General features: G+C 37.3%; 1 protein-coding gene across 28 annotated transcripts in view; it reads right to left on the reverse strand.

Moving 5' to 3' along the window:
• SYNJ1 (synaptojanin 1) overlaps positions 1 to 17,392 on the reverse strand; it is a 55,752-nt gene that overhangs the window by 7,371 nt on the left and 30,989 nt on the right. For 8 of the 28 annotated variants that reach the window (XM_085528270.1, XM_015881447.3, XM_015881384.3 and 5 more), the window contains exons 16-30: positions 16,753 to 16,893; positions 16,123 to 16,315; positions 14,705 to 14,863; positions 13,721 to 13,877; positions 13,275 to 13,392; positions 12,935 to 13,150; positions 12,046 to 12,124; positions 11,348 to 11,510; positions 10,237 to 10,443; positions 9,702 to 9,830; positions 9,051 to 9,089; positions 3,429 to 3,476; positions 1,824 to 1,862; positions 1,659 to 1,729; positions 72 to 180 (exon numbers count right to left, since the gene is read on the reverse strand). In XM_085528270.1, coding sequence (XP_085384396.1) covers positions 72 to 180; positions 1,659 to 1,729; positions 1,824 to 1,862; positions 3,429 to 3,476; positions 9,051 to 9,089; positions 9,702 to 9,830; positions 10,237 to 10,443; positions 11,348 to 11,510; positions 12,046 to 12,124; positions 12,935 to 13,150; positions 13,275 to 13,392; positions 13,721 to 13,877; positions 14,705 to 14,863; positions 16,123 to 16,315; positions 16,753 to 16,893 — 1,868 coding nt within the window. Of the gene's footprint in view, positions 1 to 71; positions 181 to 1,658; positions 1,730 to 1,823; positions 1,863 to 3,428; positions 3,499 to 4,020; positions 4,056 to 9,050; positions 9,090 to 9,701; positions 9,831 to 10,236; positions 10,444 to 11,347; positions 11,511 to 12,045; positions 12,125 to 12,934; positions 13,151 to 13,274; positions 13,393 to 13,720; positions 13,878 to 14,704; positions 14,864 to 16,122; positions 16,316 to 16,752; positions 16,894 to 17,392 lie in introns of all 28 variants that reach the window. The other 20 variants (XM_085528289.1, XM_015881392.3, XM_085528282.1 and 17 more) reach the window with 9 other exon arrangements.

The following is a 17,392-nucleotide window of genomic DNA, read 5'->3' on the forward strand; positions in this document are numbered from 1 at the left end:
GACATTTAGATTTAACTTGTGTGTATACACACACACACATGTGCACACACTTCGGAAGAAATAAAACTTACCCCTTGGTGGTTCAGCTGGTTTGGTTTGAGGTTCAGGTGTTGGTCTTCCACCAGAGGGGCGGGCATGGCTTTGCGGTGCACTAATAACTCCAGCTCGAGGTGGAATAGTCTAATAACGGGAAAAGAAAAAGGATCGTAAATTCAACTTCAAATCTGCAGTCATCTACTACTAATTGACTCAGGATAATTAGGGGCTGTGAAAAATGAGTTCTTTGGTAATAGCTGTTATTTTTTCATGCATATATACAAGCAAAGAATATTTTCCACAAAATATTACAGGTGTTCAAGTCAAAGCAAAGGATTTTTACAAATCTTCTACTCTGTACAGTATTTGCCAGCATAACAACATTTAAATCACTTATTATTTTGTCACAATTAGTAACTGAATTTGACCTGTGAAATATTAAAACAAACAAACAACAAGAACTTTATTTTTTAAGTACCTTATTTAGTAAGCACACACTGATGTCAACACAGGCTGTGGATACTCTCTACTGTTTGGGCTGTAACAATAGCCTGCTATTCATAAACAGCAGCTATAGCCAGGTCTACTTACAGAAGTTCCAAGATACAGGTAAGAGACTATAGTAATTTCTTTTAACAAATGTAAGTTTGCTAATTGGAAAAAAATTACTCTGGTTTCCCAGCAAAAAGGATTAGTGAAACATACATTCTGAATCAGCTGAAGCCTGGAGTCTTCCCAAAGAAGCTTATATGCCAGGAATAAAATTGTTCACTCAAAACTAAGTAAAAGAACCTATGTGTGTATTTAAATAGAAACAGGATACTACTGTAGATTACAGCTCTGGAGCTGAATGAGTTACTAACACTTGAAAGCCAAATGTAAAGCACTAGAATAAAAATAATAGATTTCAGCAAAAAATAATTATCACGAGACAAGATAATTTAAGAGTTGCTTCCTCCAGAATTTTGTGTGTGTTATATATTCTGCCACAAGAAGTGAATAATGATACATGATCTAGAAATGGTTTTCAGAGCTAATCCGCAATTCCTAACAGAAAATATGCAAATAAACTTTACTTGAATACTTGAAGTATTATACTTGAGGCTACTTTTAATAGACGTATATACTGTACTTTGAAAGCTTCTTCTTATATCTGAATCATCATGCTTGGCTGAATCCATTTAACAGTGATCTCATGCTTCATGCCACATAACCTATGAAATACTTGACTTCACTTTCATTGCCAAGATACATGTCACCAGGCTTAATTTTTTAATTAATTTATTTTTTTAATGTTTAGAAAGTAGGCAGAATGATTAGATTAAATTCCAAAAGTCAAACTGAAAGTTATGCACTAAAACAAAGAGAAACCAAGCCGAAAATAATCCTCCAGACCACTTAGAGGGGAAACAGTGTGTGCAGCAGTTACTGTCCCTGGTGCTGAAAGCTATGAAAGGAAATGCTGCCCAAATAACAACCTGAGGAAAGTATGCCGTGTCAGCTCAGAAATCTGGAAAAGGGTCGAGTTTAAGCTTGAAAAACACAGCATCTCTTAGACACACCACCAATGTAATAAAGTGTAGAAATGCAAAAGGAAAATGATTTTGAGAAAGAATGCATACCGGTCGAGCAGCAGTATATCCAGCAGTTCCTGCACTTGAAAATCCAGTTGAAGGTGGAGGCTGACTACGAACTGGAACAGATATTAGAAACCACTGACTTAGAACATATTTCAACATCGACTTATTTCTGTATTATAATTAGTACAAAGCATGTGTCTGTATTACCTAAGTTATCTTTTCTTTGTGTTCCAGGACTTTTTTGTGCTTTGAAGCATGGGAAAAAAAATCAGATTATCTTTGTTAGATAAGATACAAACAGGCACTATAGAGTAATGGCACATTATTACTAATAGAAGCAGGAGCAAAGAGACATTAGTGATTTATTATACATTAGAGTCTATCAATCAGCTAAACTGTTATACTAGTGCACTATTACCCCACACTGTACCTGTGAAGTAATTTGACTCTTCTAATTGCCAAATAAGTCAAATCACCTCCTGTTTGTTGCAAGCTAAAGATGTCGACTTGTATAGGTACCCTGTGTTCTGAACCTTGCTAGAAGCAGTTGTTTTCTTTGTAGTATATCCTGTAGATATTCTAACAGCAGTCTTTAAAACAAAGAGAACTCTTATAACATACTAATTCAAAAAAATCACATGATCAGAAGTGTACATCTGTAATTAAACATGATCCAGCAATCTAAAAGGCCTACACCAAATTTTCTGAACCTACTCTCTACACTTATAGGATAAATATATTGTAGCACCAACCTCAACATTTACATGCTGGTGCTAATGACCTTGTATTCAACATTCAAGTTGTGAAGTGTAAAATATGAAAAAGTTACCTTTACTTCAGATTAGTGCACAATTCCTAACAGACAAAGAGGTTGCAGGCTTGTGTTTCTGTTGTCTGTTTCCCAGGAAGGTAAATCACCACATGAGTTACAGTAACTGGAAGGAATACTCTGTGGTGCATAAGACACTTTATCAAATCAGCTTCCAGATGGCAGACAATCCTGCTTTCTTAGAACCAGTTAGAATGAGTCTCTGGGTCTAGATCTCAGTAGATACGATTTGTACCCAGAATAACCTGGCTAAGTTCACCTTACTTTAGAAGGGGGTTGGACTAAGACGACCAGCAGAGGTCCTTTCCAACCTGACATGCCCTACATATATTTCTTGTGATTTTGACAATACTGCAGAATGAATCAGCAATACAGCCAAAATTCACTATGGCATACAGGAGTAATTTCTAACTGTGACTATATTAGGACTTGCGCTGCCATACCTATGTTTACTACAAAGAATAGAAACCTCAAACTCTGCTGTCAAAGCTTAAACAGGACCCATTCAGAACCACATATACATACTCCAATTAGAATCATACAAGAAAAATGCTTAGTCCCTAGAATTAAAAACATATATTATGCTCTTTAAGGAGAGATAAAATATTAAATTATATGCTGAATTATTTGAATTTCTATTGAAATACATGAATATGTAGTTCTTTATGAAAAAATCTAGATTCCTAGTTTAGTTACAGATGTAGTACTTATTCCAGCTGTCAGTTACATCTTCCTTTGAGAGTTTGCCTTGAAAGTATTCTTGATTTGTACAGTTTTCATTTTGTTTTTTTGTAATTGAAGACTGCTTCTGTAACAATTCACAAAATCACTGGTAAAGCAACTCACCTTTCTGAAAAGTATGTTAAATAAAATACCCTATATAATAAATGCCTTAATGAAACTGCCTTTAGTATCATAAGAACAATATTGCTCATGTATTAAAATTTAAATTCATTTCCAGAATACAGAAATTGTTATGTTACCTTCTACTTCTCTCTTAGCTACCCCAGGACTGGGAGGAGCTCCAAGACCTTTTCAGAGAAAGAAGAGAAGCTGTACATTGCATAAGAAAAGCAGTAGATTGAGAAAGTAAAAACAGAAAGGACACTGCCCCAAGACAGCTCTATATCATTTAAAAATGGCCTAGCTAGATTGTAGGTGCTTACAGAAGAACTGTTTGGAGCAGCATGGAGAAACCAGACTGATAGGAACTAGAGATCAAAAAACACTTTAAACTACAGTTGAAAAAGATTGCAATTTCTTCAGTATATGCTCTCCACAATCTTTTATAAATTCAGAATGATATAAAACGTAATTCTTGTAATGTTTCTTAATCAAAATGGATATCTATACTCCAACACTTGAAAGCAAACATCATGACTTATACTCAGCAGCATTACGCTTGCTTCTGAGAATTTGGGAGAATAATATATATTTCTGACAAGACTACATCTGAATGAGCAAATTAATGCAATAAATCAGGTTTGCATTTTATATAGTGTATTCTATCATACAGAATTATATCATTATATCCAAGCAGCACTCTTTACATCAGAAAACTCAGTATCAACTCACATAGAGAGTATCTGCAGTTAGTGTGGAGGTTCTCACTGAAAGAAAAGATTCTCAATCATGAATAATTGCACTGAATTATTTTGATTCTGTGATATGATCAGGCACATGCAGAGTCCATAAGCTTATATGATAAAAACAAAGCAGGGCATAATAACACCAAATGGTAAGAAAAGGAGGAATCATTCAGGCGTGCATATAGGAGTAAGTAAAAGTAATATCTGGTGACTCTCAAATGGCTTTAGCATAGTTGAGGAGAAGGGAGCTAGCATTCAAGAAGACTACCTTAAAAGCAACTTTTGCCTTAGCAATGATACAGACTCATGTGTTTTTCTAATCATGTGCCAATGTGTGGTATATGCTCAGGAGCTCTTTATGATCTAGAAAGAGTGCTGTGAGTTTTGTCACATATGGGTTGAAGCGTCACTGAGAGTAGGAAGATTAAAGGCTGCAGATGAGGCTGGTGTGTGACTATCTCCAGAGATGCCAAATATCTGGTTTTGATGAACATCTGGTTCCAAGATGTTCAATACTGGCACATTACATATTCTGGGTGAGTTCCAGGTTCTGCCAATTAACCTTACATTTCCATTGCAAAAGTTTCTGACAGCAAACTTCTCAGAAAGAAACAGCACTGCAGAGGGATGAACAAAAAATGCAGGAGGATAAAAAATGAAATGTCATTGCTTATACATACATATATATATATATATATATGCTACTCAAGGGTGCACCAAGGAAGAAAGACTGTAGTAACCTAGAGAATATTACAGATCTACCTGCTAACTGGAGAAAAGACAGGGCAGTGGAGAGCACTCCCAAGGAGTACAGGATACTCCTCTGACCCTAATTGTTCTGAAGAGAAGGGCTGGGAGGCTGAAAAGGTCAGCATGGGCAGGAAACTTGCACTTGGAGCTCAGAATGCCTGCTGCATCCTAGGCAGCATCAAGAAAAGAGTGATCAGCAGGGCAAATGAAGTGACCATTGACTTCTACTCCACTCTTATGGGACTCCATCTGAAGCACAATATCCAGGCCTGGGCACCCCAACACAAGAAAGATGTGGAGTTGTTGGAGTGAGTCCAGAGGAGGGCATAAAGATGATCAGAGGGCTGGAGCACCCCTCCTGTGAGGACAGGCTGAGGGCTCTGGGCTTGTTCAGACTGGAGATGGCACCAGGGAGACCTCACAGCAGCCTTCCAGTACTCAAAAAGGGCCTACAGAAAAGCTGGAGAGACTCTTTATCAGGGTGATAGGATAGGGAATGATGGCTTTAAACTAAAAGATAAGAGATATAGGGTAGATCACGCATGCCTAACCTGTGGCCTGGCCTCTACCTCTCACCATCTGCCCACAGTTGATGCAGCAGTAGCTCTGCCCTGCTGAATGGCCCTGCCCAGCTCTGGGAGCACATCCACCACTCAACAACAGTCAGATGCCAGTGTGCTATTAGCACAGGTGGAAGAAAATGCCATCCAAGATCTCAACACCTGGAGAACTCACCAAGAATTGCAGCCACTGCTTAAAAATTAATACTTTCTGTTTTATGATGTTGGCCTATGGTGTCAGAGGCCGATGGTGGTCGTTATGGCAGTGGAGGCAGAACCTTCCCATCAATATTCCATTTTGTTGCCGTGTGACAGATGGCAGCAGAGGGGCAGTCTGACACAGCACCATCTGACATGGATGTGTAGACAAAGGAATGATGTAAAATTGAATTCCTCCATGTGGAAAAATGGCACCCACTGACATTCATGGACACTTGCTGAATGTTTCTGGAGACCAAACAGTGGATATGACCACAGTGAGGGAGTGGTGGATGGTGTGTTATATCACTGGCAACAGTGGTTCACCTCCACTGATGCAGTTTGTTGTTGTTGTTGTGTTTTTTTTTTTTTTCTGTTTTTTAAACAAGTGCAGCATGCAGACTTCTGTTCATTGCTGACAAAAATGCAGAGCTAATGGCAGTGACTACACTGGAAAGGAGTTTTTTGTAGCTGAGTATTTGCTGTATAAAATAGTGAGACTGTGCTCTTTGCAACAGTTGTGATTTCCATGGAAAATAAATAGGAGGCATTACTTTTGGAGTGACCTTTGTGTATGCATCCCAAGGCAATTCCTGTTCACTCAGTGCAGCCCAGGCAAGTCAAAAGGTTGGACAACCATGGGTGAGATGTTAGAAGGAAATCCTTTCCTCAGAGGGTGGTGAGGTGCTGGCACAGCTGCCCATAGAAGCTGTGGTGCCCCATTCCTGAAGGCGCTCAGCGCCAGGTTGGATGGGGCCCTGGGCAGCCTGAGCTGGTGGGAGACATCTCTCTTCATGGCAGGGTGTTGGAACAAGGTGATTTTTACGATTACTTTCAACCCAAACCATTTTAAGATCCTGTGTATGCATATCTGAGAAATCTAAGCTATTTGTTTACATTTGAACAATGCAATAACTGCTTTAGCGTTAAGGCTTTTTGTTTACTCTGTTGCAGAACACTTCTTCAGCAGGAGAGGAAGAAAAGTTCAATATTCTCTTTAAACCATTAAAAATATGTTCTTCAAAAGGACTGCAATGTCCCACATTCCAATGTACTCAAACAACCTTAGCTCTATATGAAAAAAAAAAAAAAGTGACAGGAAAAATAAAGATGTTGAATGGTTCTTGAAAGGTTTTTAATGTGTGACTGTAAATATCAATGCACACTAACCACTATTTGCTTCTTAGGTGTATTTGCTTTCACATCTTACAATATTTGCATTTCCCTGCATATCAACCTTGCTACTATATTTTCTAGGTTTATAATCTTTATTTAGAGGATAATCACAGCAAAGAGGCTACACATGTTACCCAGATGATTGCATATACTGAAGCTGTGCATTCTCTCAGTCTTAACCCTGTTCTAATAGTTTAAGCCAATGATAAAAGACAACCATCAGCCTTTCTTGCATTTATCAGGAAATGTCTCACTATTAAAGGGAAAAACAAGCAAAAATAATTATTAACTTCAAGTAACTGAGAATAGCCTCTCTCATTTTAAATATTCCCTAAGAATTTATAATGCAGTACAGCATCTTAATTTTGAACTATAAACAATTGAGAGCTTATAGAATTCTCGAAATGACATTAGCAGGCAAAAAATCCACGCTTTGCAAACCTCTACAATTAACATGTAGTTTTGGATAGGTTATTACTTAAAATCTGAATTACTTCTGATATAAAGTATAACCAAATTCTAGAAAACCTCTAGATGCCCAAACCACAGTCCCATCTTGAATGCATACTGAGCCATGAGAAGAAACTTGATGGGCACTGAAGGGATGGAAGCTCTCAGAATAAAAGGTTATGGGGAAAAACACCTTAACATTTAAAATGCGTGACATTTCAAAGATACAAACAATGTCATTTTGCATGTGCTATAGAAGTCGAACACTTCCACAGGACGCAGGGGTATTTTCACAGTGTTTTAGGAGCCTGCATTCTAGATAAGAGAAACGGATGCCATTTACACAAGCACTATGATATTTATGCTCTGCTTCCACTCCTGTGCTAACTTCCTTTGGACTAAGCTCAGGTAGTGCTGAAAAGCAAAGCGTCATGCCTTACAAATGTACTCGATAAATGGAAAGCATAGGAGATAGAAAAAGTAGGATGAGTTTTATGTCAGAATATATGAAAAAAAGAATATACTATACTCTTTTAAAAGATTGCATAAAAAGCAAGTTTCATGCAAGCTGTAACTCTTTATGGTAAGCAATGTTGGAAAAGAGCAAGAAATGAAGGCTAATCTTTGCACAACTTACACGCTCACTCGCTGATCTCACTAAAGCTGTGCACTCTGTATATACTGTTTTCTAAATCTTAAGCATTTCAATTAGTTTGAAATATTATGCCTTTGGCATAATAAGCCCCTATTCTCAATATTATCTAAGCACTGTGCACATCTCTGGCCCCACAACAGAATAAGTCATATTTATAGACTATGTGAAATGATTACTTCATTTAGAACTGTTGTCACCAAAAAACCTTATTTCCTACCAATTGAGTGGCAATACCTGAATAGCCATTAAGAAAGTATTCCAAAGACTCACTGTTACCCATGTATTAATGAACTGATTTAAGTCCCTGCAGGACAGCTCAACTACACGGCAAGTGACAAGAAGGGACAGAGATTAGTTTCAAGAAGCATTCCGAGAGTGGGTGAGTTGTTATAACGTGAAAAAGCAGATCAAACTGGAAGAAAATAAAACCAACCCAAAGAGTTTATAAGGCCCTTAGCAATATTAAAAGGAAAGGAATTAGGGGAGAATGACTTCAGGATCTTGTTTCTTTGTAGACTCATAGATCTTGGGTGCCTTTAAAGTAACTGCATGGATTCCTTTGCTAAATTTGTACTGCTGAATTACACATCGGTTTCAAGAACTATGGACGATGATGTTTCACGTGTCTAGAAAAGGCTTAGGTGCACATTTGGATACTTGGAAATAGCAAATAAACTACGCAAATGTGAGTGTTCCAGCTAATGCTGATAATCCAGGGGAAATCTGGCCAGACTTAAAGCAGACTTAATTTGAGCAATTAATGGATAGTTGCTCCAAGCAGCTACAATCTGACTTCACAATACGCCTTATCATGAACAGCAAGGGAAAAAAATAAATAAATCTGTGTCTTTCACGACTACCACCAAGACAGCTTTCATTGAAGAGTTAGCTGGGTTTGCTGTGATAAGGACAAAGAACGAGATAGAAACACAGACCAGTGCTAATCTGACTACAATGTACCAACTTCTGTTTTACTAAAAAAAAATAAAAATTAAGTGCAATTCAACAGGGGATACAAATATTGTATATATTTATACAATTCATATATATATATATATATATATATATATATATATATATATATATATTCATATATATGAAATAAAATTGAATAACTTTTCAATACAAATGTAATTTCTGCCTTTGGACATCAATATTAAGTATTGTCACAAGAGACCATTGAAATTTTGCTATTTAGTCATATTTGAAAACAATTAAAATAATTACCTCCAAACTCCTTTCTAGCAGGTGCAGGACTCCTACCGCCTTACAGTATTTAAGAAATGAATGCAGCAATAATGACAAATACCAGTATAGTGAGAGGGAAGAAAAAGAATGAGAAAGTTAAAAATGATGAGGGTCAGTGTGTTAGTAATCATGCTGCCCGTATGCTTCTGGACATCCAGTTCCTCTTAACACTCAATTGTTTACATTTTCAGATGATCCAGATGAATTTTTAAGAATTATTGAGAACTCAGACATGATAAAGTACTGATGTCAAAACAAATGGAATACAAATCAGTTATTTCATATGTTTCTTTATCTTTTGTATAAAAAATTAAGATGCTATACGAAAATGAAAATGCTGATTAAACAATGCTATGGGAAGCCCACTTTTTAGAGCTGTGAAAATCAACCTGTAAGCATTGTAAAACTTATTCATTAAATAAAATAGTAATTAAACAGTGCTGGAAAATGCTGTTACCTCAACATCATAATTTTGCTACTAAATGTATCAACTTTAATCTTATTTAAAAACCTCTGGTGAGGTTGTGTTGAGCCCCAGACCATATGCACTTTGGATCTGGAACTTCAAAGCTCATCTCGTAGAGCCAACACAAAATATTCCCAATCTCCCAATACGTGTCACCACATTACCTGATGGTGGAGGTGGCCTCTGCGGCGGAGCAGGACGTGCAGGAGGAGCAACAGGACGAGGCGGTGGAGGGCGCTTGGGCTCCAAGGTCTGAGAAGCGTCTTTCTGCTGGGTACCAAGTTGAGCTTCATCTGGAGAACATGGCAGAACACAGTGCAAAAATTAATCACATGCGTATCTATTCACAGTTAAGCTTTTGTAATAATAAATTATTTCAACAAAAAGGATGGTCAGTTATCAGAACTGCAAATCCAGCAATACAGAAGTAGCTCTGAGGTTTGGGGAGAGGAGAAATAATATTAAGCCAACAGCGAAAACAAGCTGATTTTTGTCTACTCTGCTTTCATAAGTATATGCTTTCCAAGATTGAGGTGGTTTACCAAGGCTAGCTATATGTAAATTGCAATGAAAAGAATAGCCTTTTTTATTTCTCTAAAAGGGCTATTAAAAATTATCTACAAGCAGGTATTCTGCCACTAGGCCATTGCACTGTCACACTGTACAGTAACAGAGGAAGCTAAGCAACATAATACACACTGTGCATGGAAACTGGCGGTCCGGGAGTTTTTGCTGGGGCTCGGCTTGGTCTCACTGGAAGTGCAGGTCCATCTGACAGTGTAGGGGACTGACAGGGACTGGAACGTGGTGAGGAGCTTGGGGAGGTTCCAAGGCCAGAGCTTGAGGTTGGCTGCAGGTGCTGAGGAAGGATTTCTTCTACTTCAGCACTATAGTCATCAATGTCACCTAGATAACAGCGACCCAGAAAAGAAAAAAGCATGTCAAATTAAAGGAGCTATAGTTACTTATTTTCAAAAGTGGGAAAATTATCAGCTGGCTGTGGATGTAAGATTTTCTGCAAAAAGCCCTCGAGTTTCTCAAGGAATTTGCTCACGGAATGCAATACCACAAGAAGTGTCACCAGGCAAGGTGCCTGTAGCATATGTTCATTGGAAAAACTGAGAAAGTACATAGATAAAAAACACGCAAGTGAAGAAAAGCAAATTGCAGAGGTGTGAGGGATGCAACAGTGATATTCAGCAGCTCAAGGATTCCATTTCAGAAGTGCTGACAAAAAAACCCCAACAAAACAGAAGCAAGGGAATGGAAAGCAGCAAATGAATGCTGAAGACAAGCCTGTTCCAAGGAGAAACAGAGGATGAAGCCTTCTTCATCCAGTTGATAATTGCCTGCCTTTAAAAGGTGCATCAGGTGTTAGGAGTGGTAAGTGTATCGATACTTAGCATGGGAGCTCATTAGTCCTATCTGTTATATGGCCAAAAAATAATTGCTTTGTAACCTCAATTCGGATATCCTGCTTATAGTGCGGCTCCATAAAAAGTTACAAGCTGCCTGAATGAAGTGATCCCTGTGACAGTACAGGATCAAGTGAAAAGGATAAGAAGGAGTGAGTAAATTACTAAAACCTACGCATACAGTGCCTACAGTGCAAACTGCTGGCAGAAATGGCGATGCTCAATAAGTTGGCAAGATACTATTGGAAATTAAAAGCTTTTTAATTACCTGTTTCTGCTAGGTATATGCTTGTTAAATTACAGTGGTATTAAATTAACTAGATTAGTTAGAACTATAAGCATAAAATAGTATTAATATAAATATAAGCAAAAAATAGTATTTTATGCCAACAAACCTTCCATATCATAGTCTGCAGTAACCTCAGCATCTTCACAAAGCAAAGTGGAGCTTGTTGACGAAGGCAGCCCAACATTAATCTTCTCTAGATTCATTTCATCCTCCAAACTTCTGATCCAGTCAGGATTTTTTAAACTTATGTTTATAATCCTTCCTAATATCTGAATTGTCATAAAGGTACAAATAAAAAAAAAAAAATTGTTAAAAATGGGGATATTAAAATCCAGCATTCTGCATTAAAAAAAAAAAAAAAAAGAGAGAATAAAACTAGAAAAAATATCACAAGAAAAGTTATCAGAATTTATGGGACCAAACAATAACAGTAACATTTCACTTCATTTTTTCTAATTAAGTGCATCTACATAGTTTAAACCATAAGGTTCTGGGCAACCTGATGTAACTGCGCATGTCCTCGTTCACTGCAGGGCAGCAGGACTAGATGACCTTCAGCAGCCCCTTCCAACTATGAAGTCTATCATGGGATCTTATTTTTCGTAATAGTCCTTATCCCAAAACTAAATTGATCTTATGAGTCCCTTTAAGACGGAATAAATGCTACAAGGCTATCAAAAAGCAAAAAAGACTAGATGCAACAGTCTCGTGTGGAACATGACAATCTTGCAAATATCAAAGCAAAAACAAAGCATTGCTTAAAAATAGTCCTGGTATAAGAAAGTTTAGTAATTTTTACATTACCTCAGTACCATTTAAATTCATAACATTCAAAGCAGAGCTTCCTTCCAAAAACGTTACCCACATCTTGTCTGCCACGAATCTGCAAAGTCCATTGATAAATACTTCAGAAATGACAGATAAAATTCTTTTATCCTATCTATGATCTGTTAAGACCCTTTAAGCTAAGGGGCTTCAAAGTCACAGGAAAAATCGTTTTTCAGTGATTCACTTGATGGTCAAAGTTTTTTGGTTTTGTTTTTTTAAATTTCAAGTGTGTGCGTATATACATATACATATGTATATCTATCTATATATGTATGTATTTTTACAGGCAAATAAAGCTTTAGCAAATGGACCCTTTGGGGAAAAAAGAAGGCAGAAGAAACTGATAGACAGTACACAGAAACTACTGTCCTTTTAAGATTATATAGCTACAGTTATGCAGTTTACATTCAAAACTAATTGTGTGGCTAGAGGATAGGTATTCGTATCAGGCATTCCACATTAGATCAAGCTGCGCACTTGGGACCATTCTCTTAGGGTTCTAGAAAAAGTCAATGAGTTCCATTAACAGCTAAGTGAAAAAACAGTCACAAGGATCCTCTCACATTCAGTTCCTTAAAAGCCACTGATCTAATTTGTTCAAAATCATACAGATAGCAGACTTTAAGTCTGATTTCCAGCAAACTATGATGCTTTATCTCAAAAATAAAGATGAGAAAAAACCTGAAAACTGAAATGCATATAGTTACATGAAACTAATCTTCAGCTCCTAGTAGATAAAAATCAGAGTTGAAAATGGAACATTAAAAAACGAAGCAGAACTGAAATGCCCACTAAGACACTTAATTTGGGAAATAGAAAGGAAAAATGAAAAGGAATAGAGATTAAGAATAAAAAGCCTTTTAACCTTATAAGTATAACCTCTCCGTAGTTTGCAAATTTTTGAAGAAGGTCATCAATCAGGTTATCATCAAAGTAGTTTTCTTCTGCTGAAGAACTTTTGATGGAGACCATTATTGTGCCATCAGGTGGTCCCTGTGTTGCAATCACCTCTTTATAAACTTTCTGTCTCTCTTCTGCTTCAATTTCAAATATGTCAATGTCAATCAATGCCACCACAGGCCTTGGGGAAAAAAACAACCAGAAAAAAAAAGATTGTAAACAAAGAAGTAAGATGCCTTAAAATTAAATTTTCAATGATTATTGAAATATATAGTATATATAAGTAATGCATAAAAAAATGAAACCTATGGTCAGACGTCTTCAGCTCTGCTCTTCCATAGTGCAACAAAGTACCAGGATTCCATGTGTAAGGGACTTTACTGTTATCATGAAAGCTGGCATTCAGAAGATCCAGGTCTTCGGCTACATTCAATATTAACAAAAACAAAAGGGGAAAGGTACAATGATTGCAGGAACATGATAAAAAAAATCCAACTAGCACAAAAGAAGGAAGAAATCAGACCAAGCATTTTACAGAAAGAAGTTCCTTCTGAACAAGTGAAATGCCAGTAACTATTGTCTGCTTCATGATCAGTGTCGCTCTTGTGTATAAAAAATTCTGTTAGAAGCTTTCTGTCTGGTACAAAGCCAGGGAGACAAGCTCAGAACTGCTGGCAATCTGAATGTCACTCAATAGATTCTTTACGCCAGTTAAAAGAATATTTAAAACAATTTAAGGAAGGACTCAAACCTGATCGGTCAAAAGGCCATTTTCTTCTTCTCCAAAGAATACGATCTGTCCATGCTGGCGTGCGACATTTTTCACTGGTGTCATAGTCATCAGAAAACAGATCATATTTGTATGTAGGAGCAAAATTTATTTTCCCCTCTAAAAATCCCCTAAAAATCTATAAAAAACCAAAACAATTATGTCATGTCAGAAGACAGTAACAGATGGGAAACAGCTTGAAACTAATCAGAATTCTTTTTTAACAGTGAAAACCTGTACAGACATCTCCAAAAAAAAGAAAAAGGCATTTGATAATATGAATCTTTTTCCAAATGTTATTTACTAAGAACATTCTACATCTGCCACTATGACTAAACAGCAACCCAGACAGATCATCATTAAACAGAAGTATGTCAACAACTATGTCTTGAAACCCAGACTCCTCAGCAACATACGTTTTCTCCAATATCATACAGAACTTGAGGCCATCGAGATGCTGTCCACAGCACTTTAATTAGTTGAAAAGTTGCTCTTTTGTCAGCAAAGTTGGGAACTGTGATTATATTTAATTTTCCTTTCTGAATATACACAGCATATTCAGAAAGGCAAGTGCCCTGTCTGTAAATTAATAGGAGTTAAAAAAACCACAACAAATGAATTTTAAAAAGCCCCAGTAGACTTTAAAATCAATACATCTGACACAATGTGAAAGATTAAAGAAATAGAATCATTGTTTCCTTCAATTACCTGCCCAGTATTAACAGATAAAGCTGGTCAACACAAGACATTAGAAGGCCAGAGGATTTGCTCGCTCCCACAGTGTTTAGATTAAACAAAAGCTAAGACCCTTTAGTTAATGGAATAAGGTCCAACCTACAGCCTACTCTTGCACCAGCATTCAACTTGGCTATAAACTCAGTATGGATCTTACAGACAAGTCTGTATCAAACAACAGGTTAGAGTGCTTCTCCACTGTTCTTGAATGCAGCGCTATATTAAACATACCTGTCCAGAATTTTTCTGATTAATAAGCTGGTCTCCTGCTATAAGGGAATCCCAGTTTTGTTGTCGGATTAGTTCCTTAACCTCCTCATTAGGGATATCTATTCGATAATTAAAGTCACCACACCAAAAGATGTAGTCATGGGAAAAAAGCATCCTTCCCTGTAAAAGAGTAGAATACACTGAAATTAAAAAACAATCAAGAGACAGAAATTACCTAGTTTCAGGTGCAGTTCAGTTTAGATGGCGTTGGTTTTTTTTTTTATTAATCATAAAGTGTTTATTGTTTCTGTCTCATTAGGACAAGTGTTAGTATTTAGCATCCATACAGTTAGAAGCACATAGCCACAGGTATGGTATTCACACATGCACGATATGAAAGGAGATAGAACACTTTCTATGCAGTTTACATTCCTAAAGAAACACGAATCATCTAAATTGGATCCCATGAATTCTTCAACGTTCTGCTCTGGTTTGGAAGTTTGCTCTAAGATGATGACTACTCTCTGTGTCACAAACACCCTGAGATCTTCTGGCAGAATATCCTGGCACAAACTGCAAGCTGAAGGCCTTATTATTTGGATTTAATTGAAGATTTTTCGGTTACATACAATTTTTGAGGCTAGGGACAGACAGAGGAGCTTCTTTTAGTTCTAAGAAGGTCTAGGGCTTAAATGAAAATTATTAATTTGTTTTGATTTTTTCATTGCCCTCAAAACAAATGAATTGGATTAAAACAACGGTGTTTGCAAAACTGTTTCTGGAAACCCTAAAAATACAATACATTCAATAAAAACTAAAATAGAACAGGGGTGAAAAATTGAGAAAAGAAAAAGAAACCCAATAAAATCACATCAGTTGTCTGCACAGTGCCACAGAAGCTGACAACTGCAACTTAAGACAGTTTTGTCTCAAGCATTTTATTGCAGTGTTGAAATTACTATTTATTTGCTATTTGATAACCTTTAATGAGAATAAACTACAGAACTGAATGATCTAATTTGACAAAAGTAACTTAAAGGGAAGCTAAGATGAGCTAGCCAAAAAAAAAAATCACTATTGTGTACTGAAAACAGAGCCATTCCCAGAGTTGGCTTTTTTCCCCTCGTAATTGATTAACTTTAATACCTACACAAGTTCTACAACGTCTTGGGAATCTCTAGGGTCTCTTCCCTATGCTAAACCCTCAGACCTCTATCTTTTCCACCAGACACTGCTGTGGAAAGCTCTATTTTTCTCTAATCTTCTATTTCAATAAAAATGGTGGGAATTTATCTCTGATACCTCTAATCCAAGAAAAGTTGGAAATTCCCCAGAGGTGTCTGGGAAGGAAAGAAAAATAAACTCTTGGATGATGATGATGCTGGTGCTCAAGGGGTTTCATTTCTCATTTGTTAAGGAATTTGAACACTATTGCTTACCATTGGAAAACTGAGCTTGCGAGCTATTTCTATGAAGTCTTCATTTCTTTCTTTAACTTGTGATTGCCCTGCAGCAAAATGGCTGCAGACAAAGCAAAGACTGGATGTATGAAACAGCATCCGAATTGCTACTGCACCTTTATTACCAGTGGCTCCTCCCATGCCAGTCTTTACAGTATCAACAGCAACATCCCTGAAAGAGTTAAACAAACATTAAGCCTTCAAACTGAAGAGTCATAGAACACCTCAAGCTGGAAGAGTCCCACAGGGATTCACTGAGTCCAACTCTGAGCTCCACAGAGCACCATATGAAATTCAAATCCTATGTCTGAGAGTGTTGTTCAAATGTTCCTTGAACCCCGGCACTATGGGCTGTGCCCACTGCCCTGGGCAGCCTGTTCCATGCCCAATGTAACTGGGTGAACAGTTCTACATTTGTCTTTTCAAGCCTTCTAGTCAATTGATAAGGCATTTAAAGCTACAGTAAAAGAATTTAAGCAGCTAGCTCCCCAGAAGATGGAACAGCTCTCTTGGAGCCCAGCACATTTCTCAGTATGCTTGTGTATCAGTCTCCAATACCCAACAAACTGCAGGTGACCCAGCCCTGGGCACAGCTGTGCATTCACTGACCTGATAAAGGGAGCATGCTGAGGCCTGATGAACACGAAGAGGCAGACGCCCACTAACTGCTCAGAAGCCAGCAGCACATACTTGTAATCTCTTGATATGGTCTTCTGTAGTTCTGCAGCCCAGAGCTTCTGATTGGTTGTGCTAGGAGTAAGATAAAAAATGCCAGCTTTAAAATAAAAGAAATTAAGCAGGTATGGAGAGTGTTGATCTTATTCAATCACCTTCATACAATAACTTCAACCAGACACTGGGGAAGCGGATCAAAGCCAAGCTGTGAATGTGCCCTCTAGCACATATAACACAATAACAAGGACTATGTTAGAAAACAGGACTCTTTCCCATATTTCTGAGGCTAGAGTACAGGAGTAAAAATTTCTCTTGCAAAGGCAAACACTGCAATAGGCTTTAAATGTTTTTGATTTTTTTTCCTGATGAGTTAAAGCTTGACAAACAGCAGAAAAACATGCAAAACAGACAAACAAAACAATGGACGAAGTGAACATAATCCTAGGATTACACATGAAGATTTCATCTCTAGTATCACCCACAACTGACAAAAGTATATTCTCAGATCCCGCTTCACCAGGGGCAAAAAAAACCAACCAAACAACCACAACCCAAATTCCACAGTAACGTATAC

Source organism: Coturnix japonica, chromosome 1, assembly GCF_054131305.1.
Source record: "Coturnix japonica strain WE chromosome 1, WE-NBRP24, whole genome shotgun sequence".
Taxonomy (NCBI): domain Eukaryota; kingdom Metazoa; phylum Chordata; class Aves; order Galliformes; family Phasianidae; genus Coturnix; species Coturnix japonica.